Below are 23,795 nucleotides of genomic sequence, written 5' to 3'. Positions count from 1 at the left end.
TGCTCTGGTCAGATGAGATTATATATTTAGTTTTTTTTGGCTACATGCAAAACACAGCGTGCAGGAAATCTAAGGCTGAATCCCATTTTAGTGAGTCACCATTAACGCATCTTCAAGGAGCCGGATCACTCCGCACAAAGTTCTTCTTCGTAAGCAGATGCGACTCAGCCCGGCCATAAGGGTCGTTGTCAATTCTGCTGCACACATTTTTTTATTCTTGTTATTAGAACAAAAACCAAGTTATTCCGAAGGTTTCCTGTTGACAAAATCTATACTGAGGATTTTCTTTGTCAGTTATGATTGATGTATTGCAAATGACCCGACAAAGTTAAACAAACAGCAGACCTTTTAATACATACAATAATCTCAAAATACATATGGAGTATATTGACGACCAGTCTGACTGAAGGCATACTTGAGTTCGTCACAATTTACATACTTAGAAGGCTGTTACATCGGAATTAAACTATAAATTACATTTGCTGTTTTTTTCTTCAATAATTGACAGTTAACCATTAATTTAAATTAATCAAATTAGACATTACTGTTGTTAATGTGCCAATGAAAACTTGCAAGAAGATATTTGTCAGGGTGTTTGCAAGCACAGCTCTTACATCTTTGTTTACAAGTTTGACACCTGAAAAGTCTTCCTTATTCTTTGACACCTGAAATCTCTCTTTTTTTTTAAAGGGCTTCAAGGCCATTTTATTATCGCTTCCTCTGTTCCACAGAAATAAGTGTGGTCCTCCTGACCCAGTGGTGCATTAGGACCTCTGGCTTAAGGGTGAAGAGTGAGGGCCAAGGTGAGAACACCAGCATCATGCTGTGGGATGCTGTGTGTTCTCAGCAGGGACGGGGAAAGCTAAATACAGGGCGAACCTGAAAGAAAACCCGTTAAAGGTTCAGAAATGCATGACAGGCGTTCTGTTTTTTTTATTTTAAAAAGAAAATCCCAAAAAGAACCAAACCAATCCTTTTTTTTTCCCCATCCCACAATTGTGTTACTTTGTGTTGGTGAATAAAATAAACTCCAATAAAACACAATAAAGTTTATGGTTACAATGTAGCAAAAATTAGCAAATTCAAAAAGTATGAATTCACTCAGAGGAGCCGATGCGTATCAGTCAATTAGAAGGAGCTTGTATTGCTTTTTCTTGTTTTATTAATTTAAGCAGTGTATAGTTTATGCGGTGCAAGCAGTCAGACAAAAACACATCGATCCTAAAAAAAAAAAGATTGTAGATTTACAACCTTTTCCAGCTACATCTGGTTTAAAAACAAAATCAGGAGTGAGATAGCCTAAATGTTTGTGACACGACTTCTGTGCTCCTGTTGCAGGCAGCCGTCATCAGCAGCTCTGAAAGCATTTCACCATGAACAAGCCTCAGAGCAAGGAGTCGCTCAAAGAGAAAGTCCGGGGGATCTTCGGGCTCGGGCCGCAACGTCAGCAGACTAAACAGTCAGATTCCAAGCTACCCGAATTTATAATCACAGCTGACATCATAAAGGTGAGCGAAGCTGTGCTTTTCTCTATAAACTCTGTTCTGGTCCTGTTCCCAGGCACTGCTCCAGTTATACCTCTGCTGTTGGGGGGGTTTCTGTTAAATGTAGTTTCAAACACACGTGGTCATTTTAGACGGGTTAGTTCATGGATTTTGTTAAACTGATGTATAAAAATATTGGTTTTGATGCATGTTTTATGGCAAAAAAACTCCACTGTGATACTTATGGGTTTAAATTAAATTAAGGTTAAAGTCGCTTAAAACCATAGAGAACACAAACAGAAGTTTTGATTATAAAACAACAAATTAATCTTCTTGTGAACTTTCAGACACTTTTTTTTGTGTGGGTAAAAACGTCTTCAGTAGTCTTCTTCTTAATATCATTATTATTATTATTATTATCAATATTGCTGATGTTAAAAAGCAAAAATGCTAACTAGAAATTAAAAAAGTTGTAGCATTTAATTTTTTTAAACTTAACCTGGTGTGGGTTTTTTTTTCTCAACTGCTGAACTGAATCTAGGTTATTGTCCTATTGATAGCAGTAAAAATTAATAAATCCTTGTATGTTATTGAATATTAAAAGGTTTCATTACCCAATCAATGGGTTTGGGTCTGAAATAGAACCGGACCTAACGTTTAGCAGGATTTGTAATATTTTGTTTTTAACTGCAACTTAAGTTTTCGTTGTTTTGCAGGAGCTCCAGCCTGATTGTGGCCTGAGCAGCCGCATCCGGGTGATGAACCAAATCTGTGATCTGGCAAAAATCAAAAAATTTGAAGAGGTGACTGATTTGTGTTTTTCTACTATGTTTTCTTTGTGCAACAGCAACATGTGGAATCCACCGTATTCGTTAAACCTGTGCTTCTGTCGTTCAGAATGCAGTGGAGGCTGTGTGGAAAGCCGTGGAGGACATGCTGTCCCCGGAGCAGCCGCCAGAGGCCAGACACGCGGTCCTGCAGCTTCTCAGAGCCATCATACAAGGACAGGTAGATCTCCACATGATTCGTCCTGTGCAGCATGTGGAAAAAAAATATGACAGTTATTTAAAGTTGGATGCTGTGTGTTTTTTCTTTCAATTCAATTGTATTTATATAGTGCCAATTCATGAAACATGTCATCTCAAGGAACTTTCCAAAGTCAAAATTCAATCAGATTATACAGATTGGTTAAAAAAAGTTCTTAAGGAAACCCAAAGAACAATAACATCACAACGGAGGACTAAGTTTGGGTCTAAGTAAATAACGCAATGTGTGAAAACATAATGGAGAGATGCCGTACCCAAGGAAGCAGGAGGTGAATGGCCACTTGTGCCAAAATTGCAATGAAAAAGGCAGGGCTAGGTGGGAGGACCCTCATTCTTTGCTCTTCAGAGCAAGAAGGTTACCAACTGCACCATAGTGCTGCCAGTCATTAATCTGTATCACTGAAATATATTGTACTAGTGAGCTTTGCACTGTTTTTGTAAAACCAGTGAATGGAAGCAGCTGAAAGTCACTTTGTTTTACAAAAGTGACAACCTACGACGTCCTGGGACAGTCAAACTCAAAATTTTAAATAAATAACATGAACCATTGATGTTTTTGACTCACTGAAAGCACTTAAACAGTAAAAACCTCAGTAAAACTAGTTTTATTACTTTAAAAGCTACACGCTTTGGAATAATAACGCCAGTAGTAATCCTGAAGCCAGAAGGTATCACTAGAGCCTCCTTGGATGTGGCAAAAATGGGATTTCTCTGACATTTCTTTAGACCAAAACAGTTTCTTCTCATACTATCACACTCAACCAAACACATCACTTGCAAATCTAATCGGCACAGACTCCAAACAAAGCTACCTGCTGATGCATTAAAGTGCCAGACAAAAGTCTTTGATGCTGATAAAATGTCTCTAAACGCGTCAGATATTGAATCCCCGAAAATGTGCTTTTGGACAAGGTGTCCGAGGTAGACTATGAGGCCTAATTCACAATATAAATTCAACTCTAATCTCCAGCAACCACGCATCATCGGACATATTCTGTTGAAGATATTTGTCGACAAAGCAATCCCGTTTGTGTAATTCTGCGCTAAAACAAAATGTCTTTGCTCTCTGTTGATCCATAAAGCCACATTACCACTCCGTATATCGTAGCTTCCCTTTCAAAGAGGTTTAAAATTACTTTGCCTCTTTTAAAAAGTCACACTTGTTAGTGCTATAGACAGTTCTACTATCTCTGGTCCTGAATAATGATGATATTTGGGCTTTATTCTGAGTGTTTCTGTTTTTGTATTCTTGTTTGAAGGGTGAGTGGCTCGGTCCTCTGAGGGCGTACTTTTTTAAGGTGATCAGAGACTACCAACCTTGCAACGAGGACCTCTCAGAAAGACTGGAAGTGTTCAAGGCTTTAACTGAAAATGGGAAGGACATCACATACCTGGAGGAGGACATAGGTAAAAAAAAAAGATACATAAATAGTCCTTTTGTTACTAAGCTTCAATGTCACTTAAAAAATAAATTCTTAATAAATGCTGCACTCGTAGTATGAACCTCTTAAATAGAAATGTCCCCTCAACAAAGTTTAGTGTATCTGGATTACAGGTCAGCTATTTCTAACGTTGAGTGCTTATTCAAATCAAAGTTTATGGTTAACAGATTTTTGTTTTGCATCTTCTCAACACATCTGTCCTAATAATAAACTGCTTTACTGCTTTTTTTTTTTTTTCCACAATCACTTACAAAGTCTTGGTCTCCTTTCTCTCAGCACTATTTGTCCTCCTGTGGATGGACATAGGTCTTACCTCGGACTTCCTTCATGTTCTCGTGAATCTGGTTAAGTACAACAGCTGCTATCTGGACCAGAACGTCTCCATCATGGTCCAGTAAGTCTTGGGGACACATGGAAACGCATTCAGTGTTGGATGGGCTGCAGAGTCTTTTTTTTTTTTTTTTTTTTAGAAATTCAGTCACCTGAGCATTGTTTGCAGAGAGAGTTACATTTTTGCCAGACCCTGGTGGTATTTTTCATTCATAGGACATGATTAACCTTCTTTGCTTTCTGCAGGAAAATCTGTCTCCTGTGCAACAGAACAACATCCTCGACTGATATAGAGGTTGGTTCTTGTCGTCATGCCAAACTTCATTAAAAAGAAATATTTTCCTCTCTAAATTATTGATTTGTGTCCAAACGCCTTCTCTGCTCTCTGGCTTACAAAACCCCTGACTCATCTGAAAAATAAAGTAATTTAATCCAAAACGGATATATTGTACAAGCGATGGTTTTATGATTAGACTTAAAGAAGGCCAACTGCAGGTTTGCTGTGGTTGAGCCAGGAAGTCCACGTCTTTGACACAGGGGACTCTAGTAATGAGCAATATAGAGAGAGTAACTAACTTTACAGTCAATTTTTTGGACCCAGAGAGAACCCACACTTCCAAAGGGAGAACATGCAAACTCCATGCAGAGACAACCCAGGCTAAGATTTGAACCCAGAACCTTCTTCTTACAAGGCAACAGTGCTAACCACTGTTGGTGGCTCGAGTGTCAAAAGTAGTAATAATTTTTGTGTTTTTCTACTTCTCACTAAATCTACTGCTTTTGCTGCATGTGCTGGTAGTTTTCCTTTTGGAGAAATAAAGTAGCGAATAAAAAAAATAACCAAAACTGTAAAGATACAAAATAGAAAAGTATGAAAGGGAGACGTGGGTCATTAGATGCTTCGTACTGACTTCTGATAACCGGAAGAGGAACGCTGCTGCATCTTTACTCACGCCAGAAGTGAACATCAGACAGGAGATGTTGGGGGGGGGTTGGGGAACAGCACGCTTGCAAACAGAACTGAGGACAGTTATAGAAAAGAGTCATTTTTTTGATGATTATGTTGTGATGATTCAAAACTGAAAGATTAATTTAATCAGTTGTACCCACCCAGAATTTATGAAACCTATTTGTGTCCATTAAAAATGCAACACACTGTATGCACAAAGTTATTGGTTTGTGTTGTTCTGTGCAGTTAGATTGCATATTAGTGATGCTGATCACAGGTTTGGTTGTTTTTTTTGTTGTTTTTTGTATCCAGGTGGCGCTTCAAGTCTTGGATGCTGTTGTGTGCTACAACTGCCTGCCCTCAGACTCCCTCACCGTCTTCATCATAACACTCTGCCGTACGGTTAATGTGAAGGAGTTCTGTGAATCCTGCTGGAAGGTGAGAAATGGAGCCACTGCTTATTATTATTATTTTTTTTTTTATGGATTTTAAAAATGCTTTTTTGTTTCTTATGTGTTTGTTTGCTGCTGTGTGTCACCAGCTGATGCGGAAAGTTCTGGGGACTCATCTTGGCCACAGCGCCATTTACACCATGTGCCGGATCATGGAAGAGAGGTACCGCCACTTGCCAAGTTTACAGCTTTTACCTGTTTTCACTAATGCTTTGTCTGAAAATGTACATTCTATGCTGGTGTTTATCGTGACTGTCATTCAAACTCACAAGTGTTAAAGTAATTTCTCCACCAGGGTGTACATGGAAGACGCGCCGCTGCTGAGAGGAGCGGTGTTCTTTGTGGGAATGGCTCTGTGGGGCGCTCACAGACTCCCCGCTCTGAAAAACACACCGACACTCGTTCTGCCATCTTTCTACAAGGTAACCGACACATTCACCTACACTTAAAGTGGCACGTTTACAGCTTTAGTCTTTTCAGTGTATAAAACTAGATTTGTCTAAAATGGTTGATGACATGAACACATCTGAATCTTCCCAATGCCCGCTCCACATGATTGACCCAAACATACATTTTCCTCCACACATGAATGTGCAGGATGGCTGTGACTGGTAAGCCTGAAGACGTGGGTGATGCTTGCACATAAGGACAGTGTTGAACTTAGTGACTGTTGTGGTGTTTTATGGACTCACTTCTAAGTATCCTCTGAGGAGCAGGAGGATATGGAGTCATATTGGAAGCAGTTTCTCATTAAAAAAAAAAAAGAAAAAAGAAACAAAACTCGAATATCCTCACATCCGAGTCATCCCCATCATGTGGATTTCTCCTCTCCTTTTCATATAATTGAACAGCATGTTTTAATCAAAAGGAACCTCAAACACTTTGACCAAAGTAACAATCTGCTGGGTTGGATCCTGGATTTTTTTTTTTTTTTTTTTTATTACCAAGACGGAGAGCGATTGTAATTGTCTCTCAGATTTCAAATATACCTCCACTGGGACACCTCAGGGCTGTGTGCTGTCACCTCTGCTTTTTATTCTGTATACCAGCATGTTTCAGAGCAGACATGATAACAGATTTATAATAAAGATTGCAGGTGATTCTGTTGTCGTCAGTCTCCTCCAGGAACTTGAAAGCAGCCGCGGTCTGGTGACTGATGACCTTGTTCAACGGTGTGAGGAGTCTTACCTCCAGCTGAGCGCTGAGGAGGCCGAAGACTTGATCATTTGATTTTAGGAGGAAACCTAATAAAAACAAAGTCACTTTTATAAAAAGCCAGGCCATTAAGAGTGTGCATACTTAAAAATATCTTAGGACTATTGTAGATGGTAAACAGGGCTTTCAAGCCAACTGTGAGGCTGTTTGCAAAAAGGCTCATCAACGCTGTTCAGGACCCTCTGCCATTTTAATATGGCCCAAACCACAATGACCATCTTTTATCAAATCAGCTTTATCCTTTTCTTTGGTAGTATGATTTGTTAATACAACTTTGAAAGAGAAATTCCCTCCTGCAGAAAGTTTAAGTGCTGTCCAGGCTGATTGGAGACTCTCATCCCTGTACAGCGAAAGGTTCTGAAATGTAGGACGAGACATTTTTAAAAACTGAACAAGCTGAAATGACCAACAATCTCAGAGGACCGCATGTTTACCTTGATCGCCCTCCTCCTTTGTGTCCCTTTGGTTTGTTTAGTTAAGCACTGCTATGGTTTTGGTTATGTTGAGATCACATTCTGGTTTTGTTTCTCCCAGTATGTGTGGAAGTGTATTTTGAACCACTGCAGAACAAATCTAACCTGACAACAGCCAGCTGCATGTCTCGCTCCGCCTAGCTCCACTCACATACATCTGGGACACCGCCATAGGAATTGCCTTTACTGAAGGCTAGGCCTTATCAAAACTCCTTGCATATGATTGGATAAGCCACTTGTCTGTCATCTTTATCAACGTGCTATTTCAACCACTCACACCGAAGCTAACCCGTGACGCTGATGAGACCAACGCAGGAAAAAAAAAACTTTTTTGCCAAATCCGGGCGAAAACATGGTTTCCACCAACAAAAGCCTTCAGAGCTGTTCTCTGATGTTATTTTAATGAAACAATATCAGATAGATTGGACAACACAGAAGAAATAGCAGCATCAATGCTAACGCTTGCTTCCTCGCTGCGAGCCGCCATTGTTGTTGGAATCTCACGGTGGCTTCTCCACTACGTCACATCCATGAAACACCCGCCCTGCGTCCTGATTGGCCAGACCATAAATTTGGTTGGGGAAATCACTTTCAATGAGCGGTGTCCCAGATGTATGTGAGTGGAGCTAGGCGGAGTGATACATGCAGCTGGCTGTTGTCAGGTTAGAACAAATCTACCTATGGGTACAAATCAAGGAACCTCGAACCTTGATGTCGAACATCAGCCAAATTTAGCGTTAGTTTAAATGCTTATTACTTAGAATATTTATCGTTCTGCTCCTTATAGATAAAAAAGTAACGTGCTGTTTTTAGCTAGTTAATAGTCAGGGTTTTCTGCTTGTGGGCCTGTGATTTTCTGCATAACACGGACTGTGGTTTCAAAACAGCGTCACCTTCACAGGAATAATAGATGGTGCTTCTTTTGGTCCAACATGATAACACTGCTTGTTTTTCCTAATCAAATATTTCAAAATAGATGAAATACTTTTTCTCTTACAGTAAATTTAGTAACCTTTCAGCCAGCGGACCAGCAGTATGCAGCAGCAGGTTGCAGACGCGTAGTGCTGCCTCATTCTTTAGCTAGGTCACTTGTTGGTTGTATAGTAAGGGTTTAGATCAGGAGTATGTAAACATTTCATCACATGAGCCAAAGTGGTCAAATCCAAAGTACTTGAGGCCAAAAAAAAAACTAAAACTACCAAAAAATTATATTGTGAACCTTTGTTTTACATGCTCCATAAAATCTGAACATGCAATATTTAACTTAATCAAATTATTATTTTTTTTTTTTTTTTGTAGGAAGGGGATGTCAGTCATTGTAGATCCAAAACTTCAAAAAGGTTTTGCACGTTAGACGTATTAAAACTGTTTTCTGTTCTCAGCAATAAAAAAGGATTTGGTTCTGTCTTTGAAAAACGCTTTCTTTAGGAAATTAATATAAAAGCAGATTTTGATGCCCTAAAGCCTGTAGTTGAGCAAAGGTCATTGGCTAGAAGTGGTCCTATTTACTAGGAAAATAAATAGAATGTAAAAAGAGTGGTTATTAAAGGTATACTTTGGAACCGGGGTTGATTTTCCAGTGAGGCTCCTCCCAGAGGGCGAAAGTAAAAGTGCACTGTCATAAAGATGCTCAGCTGTTCTGGTTTCTCCATCAAGCCAGGCGCGGTTGTTTTGAGCTTAGCAGACAGGCGAACACAACGAAAAGTCGAAAAAAACGGCAGTACAAACAATGACTAACATAGTGAAGGTATGAACATGCACACAGAGAGAGAGAAACCATTCCAATGTTACTTACAATCGCATCAGCAGAAACGCGAGGTCCGCGTCAGCCTTGCAGCCTTCTTTTTCTTTTTGCTCTCGCCATTCGGAAAAAGCTTGCCCGATGTTCACCCGTGTACGACTCCTCTCTCTGTCCAGAGCCCTCTTCCTCTTTCTTGCCTGCTCCAACATGGGCTTTTGCTGTTTTCTCGCTGGTTCCGCAATGATAACTACAAAAATATCGCCACTGCGCTACCAACGACCATGCCTTTCACTGGGGCGTGTAGCAGTTCTCGTCGTAAAGCAAGACCGACTCTCACGATGCACAGACTTCTGAGCCTGTGTGTGCGGGCCGAGGGCTCCTGCAATTGCAAGTGCGGTATTTCCCCCACAGACCACCAGGGCGGCCGAGAAAACCTTTGTTCGACCTGAAATGACTCATTTAATCATCCAAAACGGTATGGAACACATTAATTAACTGAAAAATGTTGCATAGTATGCCTTTAAAGGATGAATGCTTCGTGTTGTTCCAAACATTTTAAATTGGAAGAAGATTTTAACTTAATAATTATGCCCTAATCAATAATAAAGTTTCCATCTACATCAACCACCTGTGCCAAGGGGCCAGATCATTCTTGAGTTGCAGTTGGTGGGTGGGTGGGTGGGGGGGGGCGCACAAAATCAGTCGAGGGGCCACACTTTGGACACCCCTGGTTTAGATAAATCAAGTGACAAGAGGATGGTCAGATGGACCTGCTGATAAACAACTGCCTGACTTCTGCTTTCAGGCCATGTCATGTGCCAACGAGGTGGTGTCGTACGAAATCGTCCTCTCCATCACCAGACTGATCAAGAAATACGGCAAGGAGCTGCAGGTGGTCACATGGGACATCCTGCTGGGCATCATAGAGCGACTGCTGCAGCAGATCCAGGTTCACGCAAACATAACAATCAAGGAAAGCTGATGGAGGAACCGACAGGTTTTCGAGAAGCTGATTATTTTTGGGTTTTTTTGTGATTGCAGACGATAGGCAGCGCAGAGCTGAAGGCCATCGTCTATGAGCTGCTGACCACGGTAGAAGAGCTGTATGAGCAGAACGGTTACCACGGCTCCACGGAGAAGTTCTTCAGCCTGGTGGAGAAATGTGCCGACAAGAGACCCGTGAGTAGCCGCTGCGCTTAACCCTCTCCTTCAGGGCCGCTCGTGTTCTCATTTACCGTCTCCTGTGTGCGACAGGACGCATCGGTGCTGACCCTCATCTCGTACAGAGCACAGTCCATTCAGCCCGCGAAGGACGGCTGGATTCAGAGCCTCCACTGCCTCATGGAGAAATTCTTCAGGTTAGGATGCTCTCAGGAGTCTGTTCAGCTGCATTCTTTTTTATTTTTATTTTTTATCTTTAATCTCTGGGCTCACACTTCTGCCGTGTCCTCTCTGTGTCCCTGTTGAAGGAACGAGACTCGCAGTGTGATCAGGATCAAAGTGCTTCACATCCTCTCCTTTGTTCTCAGTACCAATCGTCAGCTCTATGAGGTTTGAACACACAAACACGCGCGCACACAAATCTGCATTTCTTGTAAATTTGGTTCGCTGATCAGAGAAGGGAAAGGCTTTCTAGCCTTGGGCTGCTTTACATTTTAAAAGTTAGAACCAGAACTTGTTTTTATGCATCTCTTGTCTCAGCGTTTTGATGTGTAGTGAAGTTTGATAGTTTACAAGCTGTCGTTAACTTTGATGCACATTAAAGATGTATCGAAGAGCGCCTGCTCTTTTATTCATATGTTATTTTTTTTTCTTCTTTTTGCAGGATGAGCTGATTGAAAAGGTTGTGATCCCGCAGCTCAGTGGGATAGCTGAAGACCGGGACCTGGCGGTCAGAAAGCAGGCCACCCAGCTGCTGGTGGACCTGGCTGAGGGCTGCAACACGCACCACTTCACCAGCCTCCTGGACATCATTGAGCGGGTGAATGCAGGCAGAAGAAGAAATGAGCTTAAGTCGTTTGATTCCCCTCAGTTCAGTCAGGGTGAAGTTTATTTTTTTTTATACAGGTGGCCAGTCGCTCGCTGGTTTGCTCGGGGTCCCTGGAAGTCGCCGAGAGAGACCCCACAGCTGACTCCCCTATGGAGGATGTCAAGACTGCTGTGCTGGGCCTGCTGGAAATCTTGCAGGTACTTAATTGGCAGCAGTTTCTACAGAAATCTGTTGTTTACGTGAAACCGGATCATGAAGAACCGTCTCTGTCCCCGTGCCACAGAGCAAACTTTACAGCCTGCCAGCCAGCCATGCGAGTCGTGTTTACGAGCTGCTTATCAGCCACCTGCAGCTTCACTACAAGAACAAATACTGCTCAGCTATCGCTTCCACTGTTAGACTGCAGGTAAAAGCGCCTCCTTTATCTGTGCACACCTTATCTCCGCTACGCGTCATGCTGCATGACTCCTGTGCTGTTTGCTCTTGTCGTTTCTTCAGGTGTTTGACTTCTTCCTGATGATGCGCGCCGACTCTCTGCACCGTGTCGGCGTTCCCAACAAGGACGGAGTGATGAGGTTCAGCCCTTACTGCTACTGTGACGCCGGGTAAAAAAAAAACAGAAACGCGCACAAAGAAAGTCTCCCTGCCTGAACTGGCCCCAGTGATGACAAAACCAGCGACGCCGTGTACCCTTTTTGTTTCAGGGAGCCGGAGAAACGCGTTTGTGATAAAAAGCCGGCGGGGTCCATATCCCCCCCTGCTGGCAGTCCTGCTCCAGCTGCCGCTCCGCCTGCTTCAGTAGCCTCCATTCGCTCTGCCTACCTCCCCTACGCGCCTGCCTTCAGCGTCCTGCTGCAGTGCCTCAAGATGGTACACACAAGAAATGTTTCCAAACAACAACGCAGTCGAGACACTGAGCTATATAATACACTGGAGTGCTGATTTTGCCGAAAAACTGAAGTCACTGGCCGCCATCTTGCTCCTCCCTACTCTCACAGAATCCCATAGGATTTGGTTGCAATAACAAGCAGTTTTCTGGCTGAGTGAAAACGTTTCACAGGTAATTCTACAGTCAGTGGATGTACTAACAGTATGAAGTACTAGGAAATTAGGTGCTGAAATATTTTACGTTATTCATATTAAATATATATGTATATATAAGTATATGTGTATATGTATACACATATGTAAATATATGTATATATGTATACACATATGTAAATATGTGTCCATGTATATATGTATACACATATGTAAATATGTGTATATGTATATATGTATACACATATGTGTATATATGTATACACATATGTGTATATATGTATACACATATGTGTATATATGTATACACATATGTGTATATATGTATACACATATGTAAATATATGTGTATATGTATACACATATGTAAATATATGTATATATGTATACACATATGTAAATATATGTGTATATGTATACACATATGTAAATATATGTGTATATGTATATATGTATACACATATGTAAATATATGTGTATATGTATATTGTTGTTTATATATTTATAAATGTTATATACATATATTTAAATGAATAAAATGCAAAATATTTCAGCACATGACTTTCTTAGTACTTGATAGTTTTAGAACATAGCATAAAAGTATATGGCATTTGACATTTTAAAAGTTTTAAGCCCCCCCTGAACATGAGAAAATCCTCGTTATTCGATGCTGTAGCGCACATATTCCCTAGTTACTGGGGGGAAATAGGGAGTACCAATATGGCGGCTGGTGGCTTCAAAGCGACTCGTTCAAACAGACGGCGATTAGCACTCCAGTGTGTTATATAGCTCAGTGAGTCGAGACTTTTGTGTTTTGTTTTAGATTGTCAGGCTAGATTGATTCAGAGCATTGGAAGATGGAAATCCCAGGCTTTCTTGACACATTTGTAGACATAATCTAGATCAGGGGTCACCACATGTGCTGCCCTCAAGCCTGTTCAAAAAATAGCACGACCCTCCAGTGAGCTGCATTTAAAATGCTATTTTATTCAGTTGCTACTCCTTTTTAATGAAACTCTGGGTTCCTATGCAGTTTAGAAATAGATTTTGTCATGTAAGTATGGATAATTGTAAAACAAGAACATATAGAATGGAGAAATCTTTGTTTTCCCAGACTTTCTCCCATCTGTACTAAAGGACAAAAATCAAATAATGCTTAATAAGTGCTTCGCTTTTTTTAACACTGAATTGTTTGAAATTGGTTTGCTTAATCTTTAAATTTGTCACATCACATGTTGGTCTAACATTTTACACACTGATATTTTGGCTTTTTGACTCGGTGACTGAATGAAGGCTCATTCCAAAATCAGAAATGGGCCCTTAGGGGTCGAATTAGTTCCCCGGTCAGATTTTTGGGCCGAGTCGCGGTGCCAACTGGCCACATCTACTGCAGACTGATGGAGACTTTCCCCGACTGAGAATCAGGGGTAAAATATGGCTAAAAACTGTAGCATGTCCCCTGCTGTAGTTTGTCCTGAGGACTATTCCTGTGTTAGCATCAGGCTTCAGAAAGCCTTCCTCGTATTGGCAGCCTTCCTCTGATAGACGCGCATTTGATGAATCAATCTTGTGTCTTGTCGTAGAGCCTGGGTCTCAAATTCCAGCTCTTGGGTGCTGGTGTTCTGTAACTTTAAGATGTCTCATCTTCAGCACACCTGACGGACTACCTAAGTCATCGGGAGGACTGTGATTCAGCCACAGACTCAGGTGCGTCGGAGCAGAGATGCATCTGAAAGGTGCAGGACACCGAGCACCTAGAGGACTGGGGTTTGATTTGCGTGTTCAGGAGTGGGCAGCAGATGTTACAGTAGCTGCAGATGAGTAAATGTCATCAGTGTCGGCATAGCAAGGGGCCTTCTTGGTGGTGCGATAAGCCTAACCTTTGTGGGTAATGAGCTAATGGCTGGGAGCCGGTGCACCTGCTCAAACCAATCCCTAGTTAGAGAGACTTTTATGTGGTTTTATTTATTTGTCTTGCAGGAGACCGACTGGAAGGTGCTGAAACTCGTTCTCGACAAACTGCCTTGGATGCTGCAGTACAAAGTGCTGCTGCTCACTTCGTCGTGCAGCTTGGATCAGCTCTGTTCAACACTCTGCTCCATGGTAGCACGCGTTTATGCACACATTACCGAGACCACATACGGAAGGGGGATCGGTTATCAGGGTTGATCTGTTCTGCTCTCCGTCTGCAAAGGTGACGGATCGTCAGATCTCGGAGCGTTTGAAAAAGATGCCAGAGGGGTTTTCCAGGACGGATGTTCAGCTGGCTGTGGTTCCCGTTCTTACGGCGATAACCTCCTACCACAACTACCTTGACCAATCCAGACAGGTGGACGTTATTAGATTATTTATTTTTTTTTAGAATCCTGGCAGATAGCGTTACTAATTAGTCAGATGTTAAAGTATTGCAGCTGATGGTGAAGTGTTATTTAATAAAGTTTCATGCTGACATCTGCCGACTTTAATTTCCTTCCTGCTGCAGAGAGAGTTGGTTCAGTGTCTGGAGACCGGCCTCATTTACCGCTGTGCCAAACAGTGTGTGGTGGCTCTAACGATGTGCACGGTGGAGATGCCTGACATCATGATCAAGCTCCTCCCGTCTCTCATCGTCAAGCTCACCCACATCTCTGCTACCGTTGCCATGGCTTCGCCCATGCTCGAGTTCCTCTCCAGTGAGTCCCCCAAAGCCAATCGTTTCGGATATATTCTCACATTTTCCCGTCGACCGCTGGAGCTCGGCTATAGCTTCAGCTACAACACAGATTAAACGTTTTATTTAAATCTATTTTTTTTTGTATCCTCTGTGTTTTGCAGCCCTGGTGCGCTTGCCCCATTTGTATGCCAACTTTGTAGCCGAGCAGTATGTCAGCGTGTTCGCCATCTCCCTGCCCTACACCAACCCCTCGAAGTTAGCGCCGTCACACGTTAATATGCATTTAGTCAGCTTCGTAGGCTCTCTGTGATCCGTCATTTCTTTCCCCATCAGGTTCAACCAGTACATCGTGTCCTTGGCCCACCACGCCATCGCCATGTGGTTCATTCGCTGCAGGCTTCCCTTCCGCAAGGACTTTGTTCAGTACATCACCAAGGTGAAACGACACGGTCGTCTACCAGGCGATCCCTTCACTCTTAACTTTTTTCTGTTTTCCCAAAAACATAGGGAAAAATAGGAGAAATATTGCAATAACAACTCACTGAGCAAGAAAGAGATTTATTCACTGTGTGAATTCTCACTGGTGGAGCTGAAATGGAGATCTGCCTGTGGAAAAGAGTGCAAGATGAAGCAAATCATTTATTTTTGTAGGTTTTTTTTTTTTTTTTTTTTTTTTTTTTTTGGCTGTAGGTTTTCACTGTTTGACTTTGCAATTGCATAGACAAAAGAAACTTTAAAAGATGTATACACCCTGGCTTAAGGCCAGGTTTGTGTAATGCCAAAACATGAGACCATGACATTTTTTTCCCCCTTTTTGATATACGTATTCTTTACACTTCAGCAAAATTGTACAGAATGCAATTTATAGTGGGGGAAAAATATAAGTAAACATGCTGACTTCGTAATATTGGCCCCCCTGACCTTGTGACCAGATTGTGATGATACTTCTTGTCCACAACCCTCTTCAGGTCTCCTACCAGATTTAGTTTTAGACACTGGCTAGGCATTTCGAGATTTTTGGTTAGAATCACTGTGATGCTGAGAAATAACATCTTTAGCTGTCTGGATCTCACGCCTGAAAGGTTTTAAACCTTAAAATTAGCTAGTATTTGGTGCATTTTGATAATTTTTATCAAACTCCAGTTCTATCTTAATCCCGCAGCATGATGCTGCCACCGCCGTGTTTTACTGTGGGTCAGCTGTTCTTTAGTTCATGAGTGGTGTTGTTCCTGTACCAAACTGACGTTGTGGAACTGGATCCTGAAGATAAAATTTGGTTTCATCATACTAAAGAGTTTAGCCCGAATGTCTGGTTGAGAGAAGACGTTTGCATTTAAAGCCTCTTTTTTAGGCCAGACATATTGAAAATACAGGAGATTGTTTTACATATTGAACTTAATCAGCAATTGTTTGAAATTCCTGCAGCCCCTTGTCTGCTGCTGTCAACTGACTTCCTTTTTGTCATTATTTGTATATAATACAAAGTGAATTTTAACAGAATTCTTACCCTTTGGAACCCCGCTAGAGCAGCTAAACTTTGTTTCTGGTTCATCAGATTTTCTATAGTAGATGTGATGGCAGCTGTGTTACCTTCAAGACAATTGGATTAAAATAAAGTATTAATTTAAGGGTGTGCACAGGTTTGTTACATTTTTCTTTTTTTCTCCTACTGTTTTATGCATCTGGACTCAGGTTCAGGGTTATTCAGGCACATTTCAGAGTGAAGTTTGTGAGTGTTTCTCTGTCTCCGTGTCTCTATGCAGGGTTTGCGCTCCAACGCCCTGCTGCCGTTTGACGACGGACACGAGCAAAGCCCTTTCCGCGCACGAAGCACCAGCCTCAATGAGAGGCCCAAAAGGTAAAGCACGTTTCCTCATTCAGCTGAAGTACCGCCTGGCAGCGCCGCACACAGCCCATGTGGCCGATGCCGTGTAAGAGGGGGATAACTATAGGGGGGGTAAATACGCTGATGTCTTTAACTGCTGTGACTCCTCTCAGGTTGCCATGGTGGTCATAATTTCTTTTATATTTTATGTTCATGGTTTTCAGTCGGTTCTGTCACAGTTTATCGTGCAGATGACTCGTAGTGGATGTCATTTCAACTCTTATCACCTGTATAATGTCTTATCATTTAATTTTTATTTTTTATTTTTTTCTTTTTTTAGCCGCTTGCAACATATAATTCAGCCGTTTTTGTATTTTGTTCCTCACTTGTTTGTTTATAACTATGCAAACAGGCTGGGCTCAGAACAGAGTTAAGGTTTTTCTTTCTCTCTGTCAAACTTAACATTTCACAGTTTTTTGTGATGGCAAACACTCCCCCTGTTCATGAGGGGAGCTCTCTGACGGAGAGATGTAAGGATTGCTCTCTGAGTTAGCTCTGGTTTGTTGCTTTTACCTTTTGCAACTGGCCTTTGATGCTATAGACACGTGTAAGGATGCGAATATTTCATCAATCCAGCTGAGATTGATCAACTCAGAGCATCTCCTGAATAGAGAGTTGTAATCTAAAGACTGTTGTAAAATAACAGCATTAAAGCCGCGTTAAATGGCCTATTTTATGAAGAGGAGCTTCATGTTTTCTCAGAGGTTCTGAGAAAAATCAGAAAACTCCAGAGAACAGCTTTACTTCCTCCTAAATAACATAAAAAGCTGATTATTTATATGTTCTGGGCAACACATGACTGGGCTTTACCACAGAAGCTAATTGGCAAGTATTCTTCTGTTGGGAAAAAAAAAATGGTATCTTGTGAAAGATTAGTTTGGTTTCAGACATTAAATCACTCCCTCTAAATAACCTCATAAAATATAAAAGATTAAAAAGAAACAAAAAGCTGTTTCCTCACACCTCCTAAACTCTTAAATAATGTGGTGCTTTTGGATTTTACCGACATTCAGTATTGACCTTCATTATTGGACATACAAAGCTTTTCAAAGGGTATTCATGACCGTTGAACCTTTCTTAGTTTGTCATGTTACAACAACACACTTCTATGTTTTCACTGGGATTTTATGCGATAGACCAACACAAAGTGGAAGTGAACTGATGCATCGTTTTTAACCTTTCATCACAAATGAAAATCTGAAAAATGTGGTGTTCGTTACTCGTCATCCCTCTTCACTCTAATACCATTAAATAAAATACTGTGCAACCTGATGTCCTGCCCTTCAAATGGTTTTGATCAAATCATACCTCGATGTTGGAATAGCGCAATGTGTGACAACGCCTAAATTGTTGTTCTGCGAGGCTGTCAGGATGCCCAAAGCTGAAAACAAATGTACGGCACACTTCTCAGATTTAGATTTGTAGAAAAAGCCTTTAGCAAACCATCCAGCAATTTTCTGTCCATTTCACAATTATCCAATCTTTTGTTTTGGTCTAGAACAGTGGTGTCCAAACCTTTTGCTTCAGGGGGTCCCAAATGTCAGCTTGAAAATAATTGCAAGCCACAAAATCTTTTTTTGTTTTTAGTTAAAAATGAAAACTAAAATAGACAAAACACAATATTTTAATAAAGAGATTATTGTAAATCTGAAGCTAAACATCTCAAAGGGTTTGCCTTGTTAAAAAAATAAAAAAAATAAATTAAAATTGTTCAGGTTGATCGTTGTCTATATTTTGTTGTTTTAGCAACAAGGACCAATATGGGTCGCTCCTTTTTATATAAAAACAAAACAAAAAAACTTGCCTTATTTAACCAGGCTTACAAAATGGGTTTGTCCAATTGTCGTGGTTTGGTGTAAAAGTCACAGGATGCCTGATTTGCTATTAAATTGAATTAAAGCAAAAAACAAAAACATGGTTGACGCTGTTGTACCTTCCATTTTTTAAAAAAATACTATAATTTGCGGTTGAACGCCACAAAGAAATTCCTCTTCGAGGGACAACAATGGCCCCTTAGCCACTCTTGGACACCACTTGTCTATGAAATTAAATCTAAATAAAGTAGATTGTTGTTTGTGGTTGTAACATGACTAAACATGAAGAGAGAGGTTCTATCAGTGTGGTCCCTTTACTAATATTATACCAGTAGTAAATATTAACCCACCTCCATTAGCTCACATGTGGTATCATCATCCTTGTGCTGTTCATGTCCGCTGCAGGATTGGTGCTCCGCACAACAGATTTCACGCTGATCATTAAGTTCCTTCATCCAATGCTGGTTCACTTTTAAGATTACTTTATTAAAACCAAAAGCTTTTCTCTTATATTATTCTTTTATAGTCTACCAGCTTTTCTCCGATACACAACTGTAGTCCAGCCATTTTTGTTCAGTTTCTGATGTTTTACTGTCGATTTTTGCAAGGCTTGTGCTTTAGTCCTTTTAATGGGCCAAAAGTGCCACAATCCACAAAGTCCATGTTTACTTGAATCTTCATATGTGTGACAATTTAAATGAATGGTTATCATTTAAAACAAATTCAAATATTTACCATTTTGTGTTAATGTTTAAGTTTGTTAAACAGAACAAAAACACTTCAGTTTACTGTGTAAAATCCAGTAGAATAAAAAATTATATATATATATATATATATATATATATATATATATATATATTTTTTCTTTTGAGCTTCAATTTATCATTAAATATTTTCGACCTCGACTGTTGCCAGTTAATCAGATCCTGAAATCTGACTGGTTAATCTACACAACAAACTAATTATACACCAGTCAGCTTGTCTATTGCAGGCTTTGCCCCAACCCCTGACTGATTTAAAAAGCCCACTTTTTAAATATTATCATTCTATTTTAGACATTCGATTGTAATTATTAAAGATTATTTAGGGTTTTGGCGAGATGTTAATACAGTCAAATAATTGTCGGTTTCATCCTTTACTTTATTTAATGCATGTGTTTCCTGTTCATGTATTTACTCACATTATCACATACACGAACATATATATATTTAGCAAGTCTTAAAACTTTTGGATTGTGGCACTGTTGGTCTTCCGTATTTCCATCCCTATGGTTCTGTCATATTAGTCGCTTCTTTAACTTTGAACCTGCTGAAATGTGCATTATGTTGCTTTCCTGAATACTTCCTATGTGTTTTTTTTTTTTTTTTTTTTTTTTTGAGTAGCAGAGGCTGTTTGACCCTCTGCTTGTAGCTGGTGTGTTTATTTTGGTTTGAGCCTTTCTTAAAACCCTCTTTTCTTTCTCCGTTCTCCTGTTTATATGATTCATGTTGTTCACTGCTGTTAATTTTCACCTTGTTATGTTTGTTTGTTTTTTTTTCTTTATTTGACCCCCCTCCTCTGCTGCCTCCTGCGATTGGGTGCTGCCTTGTTGTTGTGGTTTTGGGGTGGTTGTGTCATCCTGGATCCTCTCCACATTGCTCCTGGCCCCTCCCTCCTGTGACTCCCGCCCTTTGATGTCTTTGCTCTGTGCCTCGCCCCCCCCCCACCCTCCCTCGCCCCGCGTGGTGTTTGCCTCTGGTCACCTGCTCATACTGCTGTGGTGCTCGGGTGATGATTCCTGCTGTCCCCTGGTGTACTTTGAAAACCACTCCTCCACTATCACCCCCCCCCCCCAAACCACTGCCACCCACCCTCATGACGGCCCAACCCTTTACCGCCCGACATAATGACCAACCCTGGCCCCCGTTCCTGTCGCTCTTTGCCACGGATCCCTCCGCACCACCCAGCCTGCGGGCTGGAAAAGTGGCAAAGCCAGCAGCATCTGTAGCCAATAGCAGCAGCTCTCCAGTTAAAGAGCTGAGGGACCTTTCGGCCATGGAGGCTTTCCGCTCCCGCAGCATCAGCGTCTCCGAACACGCGGTTCGCAGGTTAGAAAAGAATCTCCTTGGTGACGAAGCAGAAAAAAATCTATAAGTTCAAACGGTAACAGCCTAAACACTTGTTGCTTCCTCCATGGGATGGTTGACGGGGGGGTGGTTAATGTCAGAGGGGGGTCCGTCGAGCAGTCGTAGGGGAGGGTTGTTGTAGAGGGGACTCCTGGAGTGGGTGGTGCATGCTGGAGGAAGGTGTGTGATGGCCTTTTTGATTTATTTTCGGCTGTCCTTGTATATGTGCTGTTTGTAGATTTAGTTAAAATAATTTGCTTTTGCATGCAGTGTTTGTCGAAGCCATTGGAAAACATCTTGATCCACTTGGATGTTTTTTTTTTTTCCTTTCTCCCCCCTTGCTCTAACATGAATTTTGCTTTATTTTAATTGTTTTGTTGTTTGTCTGCACTTTTTGATTCAGCTTTGATTATTATTATTTTATTTTTTTTGCTGGGTGAATTGCTGACTGGTTTCGATTGGCTTTTAACTGCAAATGAACGCTAAGAGGGACTGGTGCCCGGCACGTGTGTGTGTTCAGAGTGGCGCCGTCTTCACGTTTCTCTTTGACAGCAACTGTGACCCACAGCTTTGGCCTCTTCCTCTCTGTAGTGAGGGGAGCGGGCACTTCTGTTTCCTCTGCCAACGATGGGCACGACAGCAACACAACAGCTTTGTTTGCCTGCTTGCCATCTTTTTGGTTTCATTCGGCTTCACTGGGACATCCACTATGCTGCTATGACCATGGCAATCTTATTAGTCTGGGATGATGGGAGTAGCTTGGGCTGAGGTGAAACGATGCCTAGTTTGATCAGCTAAAAAAGATCTCCATCACCACACACACCCACACAGATTCTGTTCGCCTTGCTTGTTTGCCTCCATTTATGCTCATGTGACTGAATAAAAGGAGATCGAACACTGCAGTTCAATGTGGCAGCTAAGTATTCACACCCCTTCAACCTTTTCACTTTACAACCATAAAGATCGCTACGATTTTTTTGGTGGGATTTTATGTGATATACCAACAAAAGTAACTAGCGTAAAGAAAACGGCACACTATGGCTTTCATTTTCCTTTAATGAATCTGAAAGCCTTCAAGAGGGGCTGAAAATCACAGCCCTCCCCCCCCCCTTCCTTGCAGACCTTTTACCTTTCATTTAAGTGTGAGGCGTAAGTTTATTGCGCAGTGGCTTTCCCATGTTGCACTTCTGGAGAATGAAACTTTATGCAAGTTCATTGCAAAAGGGTTCAAGTTCAGACTGGTTGGATGGAGAACATCTCTGAATATCAAATTTTCCAGTCTCACCAGAGTTTATCAATTAGATTTATGGCTAAACTTTGATTGGGCCGTTCTAACACGTGATTGTAACTATGTTCATTCCAGCGTAGCTCTGTCTGGATGTTTAGAGTCAGCGGACTGCTGGAAGGTGAACCTCAATCCTAGTTTCAGGGTTTCTTCCAGGATTGTCCTGTTTTTAGCTCCAACCATCTTCCCCTGCTGTTGAAGAGCATCCACAGAGCACGAGGCTGCCCACATTAGTTTCACCTGCACATTATGTGTTCAGGGTGAAGAGCAGTGTTGGCTTTCTGCCACAAATTGTGTATGACATGATAAAAACAACAACTATGGTCTCCTTTAGCCATGGCACCCTCTGCTGCACCTTTGCTGGGTCCCCTAATGCTCCATCTTATGACCTTAGAGAAAATGGAGCAGAAACACAAAAAGAACACAGCAGCACTGATCCAGGAATACTTTCTATGTGAGAGAAAAGTAAAAAGGTAATGGCAGTAGTTGCTCCTTTTTTAGTAGCTTCATCTAGAAGAGAAACAGATAAGCAGTGAGCCAGTTTTCAAGAGAGCACATACAGTTAGCTGTAGTAAAAGCCAATAGCTACTATTAGCTGTCCTCTCAGGATTTCTCACCTGAACTGTAGGAGGATGAAGCTCCTCCAGAGTCGCCATGACTCTCTTAGCTCCTTCTCTGATTAATGCTCTCCTGCCTGGTCTGCCAGTTCAGATGGGCGGCCATGTCTTGGTAGGTCTGCACAGGTGAGCTCAGTTTACCACATTGACAACCTCTAAAGCCGGTTGGCGTTATTTATAGTTAGGAGTTGTCATGTCTGACATTTCTTCTTTATTTGCAAAGATGTTTTGTTTCTGTTTTTACATTTCACAATTAAGCGAAGCTTTATGTTGGTCCATCACTTAAAATCCTAACAAATGATGTTGAGGTTTGTGGCAAAATGTGACAAAGGTTACAGGAGAATGAAAACTTCTGCGAGGCGTATTATGCCTTAGTTTCCCAACAGATGGCAGCAGCACATTAACACGTCTAACGTTTGTTTGACAAACTAACAAGGATTTGTCAGACTGTTTGAAGACTGCAGTGTAGATCTTCTTAACCTGCTTCATCTGGTGAATGGCTGCAAATGTTTTTTTTCTTTTTCTTTCTGAAATTTATTAAGGTTTGTTTAGTATTGTTAGATTTAAAACCTGCATCCAGGTGTACACAAACTCCAACATGACCGTGTTTAATACTTACCTGTTTTATTTGTTGCAATTGATAATTTGCCTTAAATGCACAGAACGATTTAACTCGAACGGCTATAAGTTAAATATGGAGTGGTTCATGGTCATGTTTTTACGGAGTTTGTGCCCACTGCTCATTTTAATACAAATATTAGTCAAGTAAGAAAAAAAAAAAAGGTAAGTTGGGGGAAATCGGTGCATATGATTTTGATTCATATTCTCGGGCTTGGTCTGATTGAGAGAGTTCATATTTCTCCATCTAAATGGAGAACACATTCACAAAGAATTATTAAACATATATTTTCAATATTGAGACATTTAAATTTGTTAATAATCTGAAATTTAGTCTGTACCTTATTGTTTGTACAAAGAAAGGCATATCAAACAAATTAAGTCTGATGCCTTTAGTTAATTTTCCATTCCTGCCTCCACTTCCTTCTGACCGTCTATTATTTGTAGCTTCTTTCCTTTTTTTAAAGTTTTTTTTCTTTTTTTTTGTCTTTAATGATTTGGATTTGAAACTGTCCACGGCCTTGAATAATCCCTCCTGTCAAGAACAGAGACGTCTCAGTCGGCCTGGAGTGTGGAGCGCTCATTATGAGCGTCAAATCAGGCTTTCAGCTCCCGTTCTGTCTAAAGCCGGCTGAGACGGGTAGCAGCTTCCATG

The 23,795-nt window shown here is 41.1% G+C and overlaps 1 protein-coding gene across 8 annotated transcripts in view; it reads left to right on the top strand.

The window, feature by feature from the left end:
* Positions 1-23,795, top strand: part of tsc2 (TSC complex subunit 2) — a 43,274-nt gene that overhangs the window by 3,232 nt on the left and 16,247 nt on the right. For 4 of the 8 annotated variants that reach the window (XM_036134814.1, XM_036134816.1, XM_036134813.1 and 1 more), the window contains exons 2-26: positions 1,339-1,508; positions 2,201-2,287; positions 2,382-2,492; positions 3,790-3,937; positions 4,249-4,366; positions 4,549-4,597; positions 5,564-5,689; positions 5,793-5,866; positions 5,984-6,125; positions 9,938-10,081; positions 10,174-10,311; positions 10,387-10,490; positions 10,602-10,683; positions 10,958-11,113; positions 11,200-11,319; positions 11,406-11,528; positions 11,621-11,727; positions 11,827-11,992; positions 14,144-14,266; positions 14,358-14,492; positions 14,646-14,835; positions 14,978-15,071; positions 15,150-15,252; positions 16,580-16,674; positions 20,462-20,602. In XM_036134814.1, the coding sequence (XP_035990707.1) occupies positions 1,374-1,508; positions 2,201-2,287; positions 2,382-2,492; positions 3,790-3,937; positions 4,249-4,366; positions 4,549-4,597; positions 5,564-5,689; positions 5,793-5,866; positions 5,984-6,125; positions 9,938-10,081; positions 10,174-10,311; positions 10,387-10,490; positions 10,602-10,683; positions 10,958-11,113; positions 11,200-11,319; positions 11,406-11,528; positions 11,621-11,727; positions 11,827-11,992; positions 14,144-14,266; positions 14,358-14,492; positions 14,646-14,835; positions 14,978-15,071; positions 15,150-15,252; positions 16,580-16,674; positions 20,462-20,602 (3,011 nt within the window). In that variant the 5' untranslated portion in view covers positions 1,339-1,373. Of the gene's footprint in view, positions 1-784; positions 804-1,338; positions 1,509-2,200; positions 2,288-2,381; positions 2,493-3,789; positions 3,938-4,248; positions 4,367-4,548; positions 4,598-5,563; positions 5,690-5,792; positions 5,867-5,983; positions 6,126-9,937; positions 10,082-10,173; positions 10,312-10,386; positions 10,491-10,601; positions 10,684-10,957; positions 11,114-11,199; positions 11,320-11,405; positions 11,529-11,620; positions 11,728-11,826; positions 11,993-14,143; positions 14,267-14,357; positions 14,493-14,645; positions 14,836-14,977; positions 15,072-15,149; positions 15,253-16,579; positions 16,675-20,461; positions 20,603-23,795 lie in introns of those variants that run through there. The other 4 variants (XM_036134815.1, XM_021310177.2, XM_036134819.1 and 1 more) reach the window with 4 other exon arrangements.

This window comes from Fundulus heteroclitus, unplaced genomic scaffold (assembly GCF_011125445.2).
Source record: "Fundulus heteroclitus isolate FHET01 unplaced genomic scaffold, MU-UCD_Fhet_4.1 scaffold_92, whole genome shotgun sequence".
NCBI classification, from domain to species: Eukaryota; Metazoa; Chordata; class Actinopteri; order Cyprinodontiformes; family Fundulidae; genus Fundulus; species Fundulus heteroclitus.
This window is presented reverse-complemented; position numbering and strand designations above follow the sequence as displayed.